This window comes from Nymphalis io, chromosome 2 (genome assembly GCF_905147045.1).
Source record: "Nymphalis io chromosome 2, ilAglIoxx1.1, whole genome shotgun sequence".
Taxonomy (NCBI): domain Eukaryota; kingdom Metazoa; phylum Arthropoda; class Insecta; order Lepidoptera; family Nymphalidae; genus Nymphalis; species Nymphalis io.
This window is the reverse complement of record NC_065889.1, coordinates 10,449,157-10,462,440: the sequence shown is the minus strand read 5'-3', so window position 1 is coordinate 10,462,440 and position 13,284 is coordinate 10,449,157. Positions and strand designations below refer to the sequence as shown.

The window sequence follows — 13,284 nt, the reverse complement described above, 5'->3', positions numbered from 1 at the left end:
AGGCAACATTATATAATTTTAGGTATAAATGTACAAGTGATTTTATAAAATTGCGATCTACTAGCATTTAAAAATAACACGTTGATAGAGTATAAATTGAAAAAGAACGACGAAAACTACACCTTAAAGTTTGTAATAAATAATAATCAATGCGAAAATACCAAACCAGACACATTTGATTTCGTATTACAAAGTAAGAGTTTTGTTAGCTTAGTTTAAATAAATCTTTCCTGCAGGCGGCCAGTAAATAAACTTAGAAAAACAAATAACGCGAAAAAAAACTTTGTTCTGTTTATAACTACTTTAAATTATAGTCTTCCATGCGTGAATACGTTTTAGCGGCCTACGCTTATCGACAATAAACCCGAAAGCGCAAACAAAGAACGCGGGAACAGAGTTTATCCTTATTAATCTACTTGTAAAATATCGTTTCAATTCGGTGGAGTTGTCTGTATGTATATACTTGGAACTTTTTTTTTTGTCATATTTGAAAGAAACTTTTTTTTAATACATTACCATTATTCTGTATTAGTTTTTTTCGTGTATTTCTCTCAATAAAATGTTTCCAATGGAAACTTAACAACGTCAAAATGTTGATACACTACTACACGATACAGTTTTTTACTTACTCGTTATTTTACCACGATTTCTTAGTTCTCACGTTTCATAAAGAAGAATAACAAAAAAAGTTACAATATACCTACTGTTTGTTTACTTTCACGACGTTAATATCATATGATTGAAATCGTACTGTTGTCGTGTGTTCATTTATATATGATATTTGGTTAATGTATCCATATTTTGAATAGTTGTCAATTGAATTTATTCATATTACACACCGCGATGATAATCTTGTAATTTGGGTACAAAATCACATATAGCAAACATTAAAATATATAATTTTCACAGGAACTGACTTCGATCTTAGTTTTTTTTTTTGTTTTTTTAAATCGATTGTTAAATATAAACGATTATCTTACCTAACAATATAACTCATATCTCTAAAGAGAAATATTTTTTTCTGACATTTAAGAGAAATCAATACAATAATGGCAGTAAAGAAAAAGTATATTATAAAAATGTAGTTTCGCGGATGTACGAAGATGCAATTCGATAAGGCGTTATTGAAGCATCATTGTGTTACGACAGTGGATGTGGTCCCGATCCACACAGATTTTATCGCGGCCGAGTGCCGTTACAATCGGTAATGATATGTGCAGTTAGGGTGTAGCTTTATTGCTTCCTAGTCGACGCGCGTCGTGAGAACACACCGGAGATAGACGCTCGTAAGAGGCACACGCGGGCTTCTACATAACGCTAACGGTAACGCCACCTCACCACCTCGCCACCTCGCCACCTCGCCACATTGTGCGAAAACATACACGTACGAGTAGTGCGCGTCAACGAACTTGATTACATGTGTTACGTTAATGTTACATCTCTAACCGGCATGCTACATAACAATAATTACTCGTCAGTCCTCACTAGCCGCAGTATTAATGGCTCCAACCACGCGTAGAAAGATACTTTACTTATACATATGTACTGGTGTTTATCTATAATTCGTAAAAAAGTTTCGACAAACAAAGATAATTAATGAAGACTATTAATATTGACAGAAATATCTTATAATATGTTAAATATAACGTATCATATTTTAGTTTTAAAACCATTGACACAAAAAGTGATAAAATATTTTTTAAGAAATTGTGAAAATAATTGCGAGTAATTTGAAAGAGTTAAAGTTGGAATATAATTAAAATAACAGTATAATCAAGTTCTTTCTTATAGAACAGTTGTGAAATTGAAATAATTAATGCACTACATACTAATTACTAAGTAACTTTATAGACCCGTGAGTCGTTTGACGTAAATTAATTTATATTCGTGTTTCGTTAATGAATAATTAACGTATCCTAAGTCGTATTCTACAAAATAATTTACTTGTAATACCAAAAATATTCAATCCATTCGGCTATTCGAACGCGACTCGCAAACTTATCTTCTAATCTTTTTCTAATAATACAGTATAGTATCTCTGAGTAAATGTCTCATTTTTATTACACCCAAAGGTAAACAACACATCAGCTGCATTAAAAAGACCAGTCATATAGTCAATCAAATTCAATTACGAATTAAGGATTCATTTATATGGTTGCCAACATAAAGAAAGTAGGTTTACGATTACTACAGCCCAACTTTTGCCTTTCACTAAGGTCTTTGTTACATATATAATATGACTAACGGGAACGCAACGAATTCCGCAATACCAATGGAAACTTTGAAGACTTGCAATTTTTAGGCCCAAATTAGATTTGTAATTGTTTTTCAAATTAAAAATTCTTTTTGCAATGTTTAAGTTATTACAAAAAATTGTTGAGTCACAGTAAAATCTACTGCCGGTTCGCATAAGATAATAAATACCCTGGCCGGAGAAGAACCGACGAAAGAAACGGAATTGTTTATGATTGTCAATATGATAAAGTATTAGCCGGGTTGCGTTCGCTTCATTCTCAATGTGTGCGCTATCATCTTCTATGACCTCAGTTATTGTATATAGTACATGTTTTAGACAAACGTTCCTTTACATTGTAATTGTAAATTTAGCAGCAAAATAATTTGTATGCTTTCTAGGATTTTTTGCATGCTCCGCAAATGTCTACCGCCTCTATGGAGTCGAGTAACAGGTGTAATAGGTTTGTGTTTGTACCTTGTACCAATATTACGAGACAGTTACATTTTCTTACAAATTCTTTAGTATTTTTGCGAACATGCATAACATTAGCAAAGATGTATTACGGAGGAACAACATAGCTTATTTATCTTCAGCTCCCAGTTCAAAGATTGCGCGAATAGATATTCTATCTCTCTCGGTCGTTTACTTCATTGCTGAAGGTCGTGTCCACTCTGATCTAGATATTCTATACAGCTATCCAAATGTTTTTTTAACTATTTAAGTTTTACAAGCCGCCGTTGTTTTTTTTTTTATTTGCCGGGAAGGCAAATGACTCTACTCCACCTGTTTGTAAATGGTAGTAGAGTCCAAACGCGACGACGGCCAGTACAGTCGGGAAGAATGTTCGGCACTAACCGCCCCGCCTTGCCGGCCCGCAAGATGTCTCTTCACGCCTCGTATGAAGGAACCCCACCCCGGGTTGTAAGAGGAAAGGAACACGTGAGCTGGTAAAGAACTCCATTTTTTGGAAGTGCGACATAGAAAGGAGTTGCCAAATTTCTTTGTGCGCGATGGAATTTATGTCACAGGCTGTGACATTGAGAGCCAACACGCGTAGACTTATGCACGAAGGGAGAAGCAGGAATTAGAGAGAATAATTCCTCAGAAAGAACACTCGCCGTGATACAGTTGATATAAAGCGCTCAGCGCTGCTATCTCTCGACGCAATTGTAAAGGCTCGAGGGTGTTCGTGACCTTTACGTCGCCAATGATGTGAACCGCAAGTCGCTGCAACCGATCCAAGGCCTCCAGTAGATACTTAGCGGAGCCATCCCAAAGGTGTGAGCAATATTCAACGCAAGACCGTACCGGTGTTTTGTACAAGAGGCACAGTTGTTGTGGCGTGAAAAAACGCCGCAACTTGTTCATAACTCAACTTGTTCATAACATAAAGTTTCCGCGAAGCTGTTTATATAACAGCCTCGATGTAATCCCTTAGACTAAGGTCACATCGAACGTCAATTCTTAGCGTGGCAATTTTGCTCTGTATCTCCAGCGTAGTGCCATACAGGGAGGCATCCTTTAAGCTGACCTATTTGCGTGACCAAGTTTTATTCTATTCTTTGCGCGATAACCCTTTTGGTCGTTTCGGAATATGCTTCGGCAACACGGCATAGCGTTTATTCATAGTCATTTTGAAACACTTCAACCTTTCAGAGGTATAAGATTTTCTTTCGCAGTCGTTCCTCGTGTTACATACAAAAAATATGACATTCGCTTTTGTGACGGCTAAGGAACTGACGAACAAAATTTCTTAATGACTTATTTACCATTTTTTAACGCAGTGTATTACAAGGCACAGAAAACGTACTGGTAGACCATTATTTCTGGAGCTTTTACAATGGCAATAATCGAAAAATTTAGATCTGCTGTTTTTTAAATTTTAAAAAACCTTAAAATCTACTAAGTCCCTCCCTAGATGTCTGCCCTCCGATTTTCGTCGTTTACGGGAGGAATCTTCATTTCAGCGTAAAATAGCATACATGAGCAAATACTTTTGTACCCCTTTATTATTTCTACAAATTTGAAGCGCTATTGACATATGACATTAATTAACTGGACTTAATCGACTAGTACTGATCTAAAGATTAATCGTTAACTATATGAAACATGTGCAAATATTATACAGCAATACACGGCAGCTCTATAGCTATGTGATTAGATTTATTGTCACTGACGCACTCAATTTTATACAAAATATAAATATGTTGATGAAATCTAATTCAGAACAATTTTATACAGTTTCTTCTTGGTTATGATTAGCTAATAGGCAATGATAAGCATTTCAAAACCTATAAAATAAGTAATAAAAATCGTATTATAAAAACTGCTACACACAGTAAATGTTTATTTTGATTAAGTAAGATACTTTTTAGCTTTAGTGTGTAATTAAACAGTATTAAATAATTAAATATTATATTGCAAATATAATGAGAAATAGTATAATGTTTTGAATAAAAAACGGAGCGTTGCGTTGTTTTGTTTTTATTGAAAATATTATTTTATTTTTTGATACTCCATTGAATTATTTTAATGTAGAATAAATATCCGTTTGACGAATTATGGACTAGTTAACGGTACTGGTAACAGTATATGTACAAGAATGCGAATTAAAAAAAATAGGACATTTTATTCTCTAGGCAACATTTATATTTCAAGTTAATATCGTTTGTGTTTAAATTGAATTGCAAAAATAGCTATACTATTACTACCACTACTTTTGTATTTATATTACATTCTTTGCAAATAAAGCAAAAACCATATGAATCTCAATACGAATATAATTAACAGTTCACTCACCCGAACTTGCACGGATACAATTACGGTTACATTCACAATCCAAAAACCAAACATTTTATCAAACATCATTTAATATATAGCTTAAAAATAAATATTTTAAGACAATCCGCATCATGTTAAGAAATCTGTCAACCAGTAAACATTATTGATTTTATGAACTTGTCTCGCACGTTATTTATATTTGTATAAATAAAATATTTTTTTTTATGTACAAGCTAATGACAATGATGAGGTAATAATACGTATTTAAAAAAACGAATGTTTTATAGTTTTAGAACCTAAATAGACACTTAAATGAAGTAGTTACTTTAAGACAAGCCGCGTTTTAAATAGCCAAAATATAACGAGTGGAAGATCGAGTATTCAGATTTTTTTATTATGACACTTAAGATAAAACAAAGTGAACGGTTTGTAGAGGGATAGTCATAAGACCCGTGACCCGAAAGACTCTTTTAGCTTCAACCAAATAGCAAAAACATGAGATTGAATGTATTAAGTGTAAGCTGTTGCTACACCGTCAATGCTTTGCCAACCATGAGATCAAGATGTTATGTCTCTTGTGCCAGTAACGACATACATCACCAAAAACCAAGTCACAGCAATACAGAGTTTTGATCTTTAGCGGTGAAGTAATTGATGATATGGTGGTGCACCCTCGAAGAGCCTGCACAAAACTTATTACCATCAGTATATAATTATAAATTATGTTTATTTTAAATCTTACGACACTGTTAATATTTTTATTTTTTCCACTAAAGTCGCCAAGAAAGTCAAGAAAAGAATCATTTGACTAGAACGTCTAAACCACTCATGTTAAACCACTAAAGACTTGTTATGACTTTATTATAAATTCTGTCGTTACAAGCCAAAACCCTTTGATTAATTAAAATAAAATACTGACATTTTGTCAAAATGCAAAATAAGAAAAGAAATAGAAAATACATTTTTCCCTACGTAGCCTTTCGCGAAGACAATTAAAGCGGACAGTCAACGTAATGACGTTATTAATGACCCTTGGTGAAACATTAATATTGATAAACTCTTTTGTGCGACTCTATATAATAGCTTTTATTGTTTCACACACAATAGGTCAAATTGTAAAGCAATTAACATGTTACTGATATTAGAAAATAGAAATTATAGCCGTTATCAACAATAGTAAAAATTGTTGTTTTGTCTACTTTTATTTAGTCGCTATGTATGTATTATTATTAAATGTACATTACACAATTAATATACAATAGGGCCGAGATGCCCATCGGGTAGATCAGGTCTAACTATATCTTAAGCAGGAATGTTATGAAATGAAAGTCGGATCTAGATATAATATAAATAATATATTTTACCGGTTTCCGATTTTTTTTTATAGAATAGAAAGGCGGACGAGCATATGGGCCATCTGACGGTAAGTGGTCACCATACGCCCTTAAACATTGGCATTGTAAGAAATGTCAACCATCGCTTACATAGCCAATGCGCCGCCAACCTTGAGAACTAAGATTTTATGTCCCTTGTGCCTGTAATTACACTGGCTCACTCACCCTTCAAACCGGAACACAATTATATCAAGTATTGCTGTTTTGCGTTAGAATATCTGATGAGTGGGTGGCACCTACCCAGACGAGCTTGCACAAAGCCCTACCACCAGTAGGGAATTTACTTTATTGCTGCTTATTATTTAATAATTAGCGTTCAAAGTCTGTACAAATAAATAAAACTGAAGTGTCTTTCTGTGATTTCAATATATATAGTTTTAAGCTTAAATGTCAATAAGCGACCAAAAGCTAAGCAATCTTTTTTTGTTTTCTGTCTGCCTGCCCAGGGTGATCTTCAAAAAGGCTAAATATTACAAACAAATGTCCTTTATAAGTAAATAATTTAAAAAAAAAACAACATTTTTTTTATTTTAGACGACCGCTGCTGCTTAGTGTATACATGTATTTTATATGTATAATTCAAACATTCACATTTCACACGCGCGCCCTCACATAGATCTTGATTTTATTTCTGTGCTGTTTGTATTGTATTTCACAGTGTTGTGTTTTTTTTTTCAACTATAATATAATAGTAATTACAAAGTCAATTAATCAACAGCCAATCGTTGTCCACTGCTGAACATAGGCCTCTCCCAAGGTGCGCCAAAGCTCCCTGTCCTCCGCCTTCCGCATCCAGTTGGTGCCCGCCACCTTCTTAAGGTCGTCGGTCCACCTGGCTGGAGGGCGCCCTACGCTGCGCTTGCCGATTCGCGGTCTCCACTCTAGGACTGGTCTGCTCCAACGGCCATCGGTCCTACGACATACGTGACCAGCCCACTGCCACTTCAGCCTGCTAATTTTGCAAGCTATGTCGGTGACTCCGGTTCTTTTCCGGATAATCTCATTTCTGATCTTATCCTTCAAAGATACTCCGAGCATAGCTCGCTCCATAGCACGCTGAGCGACTTTGAATTTGTGGACTAGTCCCGCAGTTAGTGTCCACGTTTCGGCACCGTATGTCATGGCAGGTAAGACGCATTGGTTGAAGACTTTCGTCTTCAAACATTGCGGTATAGACGACTTGAGGACTTGACGAAGGTTGCCAAATGCTGCCCATCCCAAGCGAATTCTTCGATCGGCTTCCTTCTCGAAGTTGTTCCTACCGACTTGTATTATCTGTCCTAGGTAGGTATATTCACTAACAACTTCGAGAGGTTTCCCCTCGACGTATATCGGTCCCGGCACGACATGCCTATTGAACATGACCTTGGTCTTGTCCAAGTTCATACCGAGACCGACACACCGGGAAGACTCGCCTAGGCTACGCAGCATTTCGGTGAGTTGTTCCAGCGACTCTGCTATGATGACGATATCGTCGGCAAATCGAAGGTGTGAGATGTACTCGCCGTTTACATTGACTCCATACCTAGTCCAATCCAGCGTTTTGAAAACGTCTTCCAACGCGTTGGTGAACAGTTTCGGGGATATTACATCCCCCTGTCTCACCCCTCTGCGCAGTTGGATCGCCTTCGTCTTACAGTCCTGGATGTGGACAGTCATTGTAGCGGCGTTGTACAGACATCTCAGTACCTCGATATATCTCCAATCGATATGACATCTCTGCAATGAGTCGAGCACTGCCCAGGTTTCGATGGAGTCGAAGGCTTTCTCGTAGTCCACAAATGCCATACACAGCGGCTGATTGTACTCTTCGGTCTTCTGCACAATCTGCCGAACAGTATGGATGTGGTCCACGGTGCTGTAGCCTGATCGAAAGCCGGCTTGCTCTGGGGGCTGGAACTCGTCAAGTCGTCTGGCGAGACGGTTCGTGACGACTCTTGAGAACAGCTTATACACGTGACTCAGGAGGGAGATTGGTCTGTAGTTTTTCAAGAGGGTTTTATCACCTTTCTTGAAAAACAGTACCACCTCACTCCCGCTCCACGTTTCCGGGGTCTTGCCATGTTGGATGACGGAATTAAAGAGGCTTGCTAGCTCTTTCAGGACCGGAGTCCCGCCTGCCTTATGCAACTCTGTTGTGATTCCGTCATCTCCCGGAGCTTTGTTGTTTTAAGCTGTTCTAGAGCCGCCCTAATCTCTCCTTGGTCAACGACCGGGAGCTCCTCGGAGTAATGGCGCATAAGAGGGGCGCGCTGGTCATCAATACTGATTCCCACGGGTTTATCCGATCTTGAAGAGAACAACTGCCCATAAAACCTCTCTACTTCTCCGACAATCTCAGGCCTAGAGGTAACGACCCCACCATTTTCAGTTTTAAGTTTTGTCAGACGCGGCCTCCCAAACTTGCGAGCGAACACTTTCGATCCCCGATTTTGCTCAATCGCAGCCTTGATGGCACGGGTATTGGAGCGTCGGAGATCGCGTCGCGTCAGCGTTTTTATTGTTCGGTTTAAGGCCTTATCTGACAAAAACGATGGTAGTTCTCGTCGTTTTCTCATGAGCTCGAGTGTCTCAGCAGAGAGTTTTGGTGCGTTGTCTCTTCTCTGTGGCGGAAAACACTTGCGGGATGTGTTTTGCAGTATTTTGACTAGCGTGTCGGTTCTCTCATCAATGCTGCTTATGGTTTCCAACGCGGTGAATTACAAAGTGAAGTTCCGTTTTTTTTCTGTTGTCCGCTCAGACTGAGCGGTAGCTTATGTTATCTTTCATGAAAAGAAAATGTAGTAAGCGCCACAGGCATTTTACAAAATAACAAATCCAACAATGTCAGCACGAGATTAAGTGTACAATTTAACTGGATTAAGCCCTCCAGTTAAAGATTAGCAATTATTCTTTACCCACGCGCTCTTTTTGTATTAGTATCTTGCTACTTTGAGTAGTTTTAAAGAACAATTACCCGAGTAATGTCAGATTCATTTGAAAGTCGAAATATTGGTATAAGAGAGGTGTGTCATACAAAAATGTAATTTTATCATAAATTATAGATATTTATAACAGAAAAATAAGGTTCTGTTAGATTTAAACAAATCATTTTTAGTAGGAATTGGCTAAAGTTGTTTTAATAAATAACTAAGCAGGTTTTATAAATCTATGTATATGAAAGCATCAAAAAAATAAAACAATTCCTTTAAACCTCGCTCATTATTGATTAAAGGAGTACTTTTCGAAAATTCGCCGTTAAGAATAAATTAAAACAAAAATAATGTTAATGGTTTTTGTATTAGCATTATTGAAAAGGTTCTTTAAAAAAAATTATTTGGGCATTGCGATTGATTGATTGAAAAAATCCTTATCTGAAGGATTAATTTTCTACCACTTTATCAAGTAGTTTATTTTTATTCTAAAGTTAGGTGAACGGGCCACCTAATGATAAGTGGACACCTCAGTAAGAAATATTAATCATTCCGTACTTCACCAATATGTCACCAACTTCGGGAATTAAGATGTTATATCCCTTATGCCTGTAGTTACACAAGATATCTCAGTATATATTCAGCCTTGAAATAAAGATTAATAGGCTTTCAAATAATATTGAAACAGTTCCCCAAGTTTCCCTATATATAAAAATAAAGACTATCAGTAAGCTAACGTTATTTTTTTGCCGAACTTTGAAGTGTCTGACGGAAATTACCGGCGACGCGAGTCTGGCAATTACAATTATTAAATTTAATGATATTTTGTCGTGTATACATAAAAATTACCACATAGATTTTTTTAGAAAAGTAAGCAATGTAAATATTTTATAACTTTTCATTAAACCTTAAAATTAACCAAATCACATGGGTAATCCCCATGTATCCTAGTTTCCGTCCGCAGCTTCCCACGCCCGTTTTAGGTACCCTATGTATTGTAGGTAGGTCCTTTTCTGTACCCTTGACCAAGACAATGTGTTTGCAAAAATTTCACGATGGTCAATCGAGTAGTTTGATGTGAAAGCATAAAAAAGAAACAAACTCGCTTTCGCTATAATATTAGTTCATACTAATAAGCCCGAGTTCCAACCGAATCACATTTTGGGGTACACATGTATGTGATTTGGTTAATTCTAAGGTTTTATGAAAAATTGTAAAATATTTATGCTGATGTAGGTATTTTGCCGATCTCACTTCCCGAAACTAATTTTCAATTCGATTACTAGACATCATTATACCTTTTATTTAATTAACAAAGCATATTTATATTGGTTTGTTAAGGTATAATTTTGTAATTTGAACTGGTATACGAAGACTCCCTTCATAATTAAATAGGCACCTACAACATAAAGAGCACTAAAATTAGTCTGCCAAAAAAATTTGATATGAAAAGAATATTGTTAACGCATTCAATCGATGTAGTAGCAAGTATTAGCGCTCGCGCATGACGCGAACACTGCGAGAATTTTGCGTAGCTTCTCTTACTCCTAAATTCACTAGACTTTATACTTCGCATTTAATAACAAAAACATGAAATTGGAAGATGAATTTTCTTCAGTGTCACTCGTATGTGCAAGTCTATATGCACGCAAATTAAACACAAACGCGACTACACTATAGTCTTATCATTTGTCATTTGAAAGGTTTAAATATCCCAACAGGAGTTTTATAGCGGTGAAATTGAAGTTTAATGTTTGAGATATTATTTAAATTAAAATCGTCGTAAAAATAATAACAGTAGCATCGCATTTAATGTGTAGTTAAGAGTCGGATGACAAGTGCTACTTCTTTGGAGAAAAGGAACACCAAAGGAAAAGCACATAAACCGCAGACACTACGTCGCAAACCTAAACGCCGAGAGCGCGTAAAAAAAAGCGAGAGCACATCGAAAAGGCCAATCTGTACTGAATAAAACTCAAAAGAGAAGTTCTACAACAGTTTTCGCTACACAAACAGCGTGCCACTGACCTGCAGCTCGAAGGGCTGGTGGTGCTGCGACTCGGGCGCGGGCTGCACGACGGACGCGCCGTTCACGAGCCCCGCGCCGCCCACGCCGCTGCTGGCGCCGCCCACCGCGCCCACGCCGCCCACGCCCGCCACGCCGCCCACGCCGCCCACGCCGCCCACGCCTCCCGCGTACTACAACATGAGTGGTTAGTAATGGCTCCAACTTCATGTGCGCCCCAAGGATCCAAGTCCAAGTTCTTTTTAATCTTATGCTTTACTTGACGAGTTTAATTGAAGCAATTGAGCATAGAACTACCAATTATTTAAAATAAGCAGAACACCAGAAGACATTATGATAAAAAAAAAAAACAAAAAACAAAATTCAGACAAAGTTACAATTAAAGCGGTTAAGATTAAATGAACTAAAAACTATATTGAATCGAATCTAACCTGTTGTGTGCTAGCAAAACTGTTATTATCGAATTGTGGATGCTGTTCCATTTGCAAAACGAGTTCGATGTGTTGATTCATTGAGTCGTTGAGCGTCATTCCTGAAATATTTAAGGTTTATTAGACAATTCAGATGTAAACAATTCGTAAAACTTATGCACACTTGTTTTAAATCATTTATTACTTCAATAATATTCATTCATTCACAGTTTTTTTCATGGAACCTTCAAGTATTTGTTTGAACCAAACATTTAAGTAGATATAAACTACATTTGATTATCTTAAAGTGTGTTAATTATTAACTTGTTTTACTTTTGCATCATTCAGTGGTTTTGTTTAGGGCCCTTGAGCACAAATTTCAAATCACATACTAGGTTGAAATTCTGGCTGTGGCAGCCATTGCCCACGATTGCACGGCAGCTAGGGCGAGACAAAACGATTGTGCGTGGCTGCCTTTGGTATCAGCGCACTTGTCGTGCCAGCAAAATATATTTTTCTTCAAAAGCAACTTCAGATATATCTTGAAAAGTATAAAATATAAATCTACGTTCTGATTTTTAAAAGACAAAAGATAATCGTTGTCAGATAATTAAATTAACTATTATATATAATTATAATCATCTTCCACATCTACTTTGTACAACTGGAAAATAACATATACTGGCTGCCAAGACTGGCAGCGCAGTATTTCAGCTACCAAATCCAAGTGACTAATTGCTCATATGATTAAGCCATTGAAGTTTCATAGATTTTTTTTATAACTTTAGACTAAAATAATACTTTAGAAAAATATTTACCAGGATGTATTTGTGGGTGCTGCGGATGTGGTAATCCTTGAAGTGGTGCAACACCAAGCATTCCAGGATGGTGCTGTAAGAATACATATTATTTGAACTTTATATTTACATGAATATTTCAAACTTGATGGGGTTCTCAATCAAATTGAAGACCAATAATTATAAATAATGTGTCTATTAAAAACAAATACAATATTCAATTATTTTCACTTATATAAGAATTTCAAATTCAAGTTTTGAACAATGAATGCTTAGTGATAAATAATGATAGTTTACAACAAGCTGCCCATTCTAACTTTGTACGGGTAAAAAAAGGATTTTACCCCCATGCCATTTTTTAATCAAATATAAACATTCATCAACTGATCTATTTGCCTGTAGAGGAGTAAGGTCTAAGGCATCGTACATCATGGCATGCATATTTTTTCATGTGTTCATTTCTAAAATTACTGGCTCAATTTGCAAAGTGTTTAGGCAGCATAAAACAACACTCTTATGAAGCGTTTAAAATTTATATATTATTGATTTTGTTAATGGTTTAACTTTATGACATTTAATCTAAACTTCATTTGTCATTATTTTTACTTTTTTTAATTAAAACTTCTTTAGCCGCGTTTATCTTAGGGGATAGACTATAAATTTATATAAATACCACCAGTATATACAAATAATATAAGTGTATTTTAACTATTATTTATTTAAATTAA

The 13,284-nt window shown here is 36.2% G+C and overlaps 1 protein-coding gene across 3 annotated transcripts in view; it reads right to left on the bottom strand.

The window, feature by feature from the left end:
• LOC126773841 (maternal protein pumilio) overlaps positions 1-13,284 on the bottom strand; it is a 67,503-nt gene that overhangs the window by 42,271 nt on the left and 11,948 nt on the right. For all 3 annotated transcript variants that reach the window (XM_050495060.1, XM_050495052.1, XM_050495068.1), the window contains 3 exons: positions 12,578-12,650; positions 11,781-11,881; positions 11,352-11,522 (listed from right to left, as the gene is read on the bottom strand). In XM_050495060.1, the coding sequence (XP_050351017.1) occupies positions 11,352-11,522; positions 11,781-11,881; positions 12,578-12,650 (345 nt within the window). The remainder of the gene's footprint in view (positions 1-11,351; positions 11,523-11,780; positions 11,882-12,577; positions 12,651-13,284) is intronic.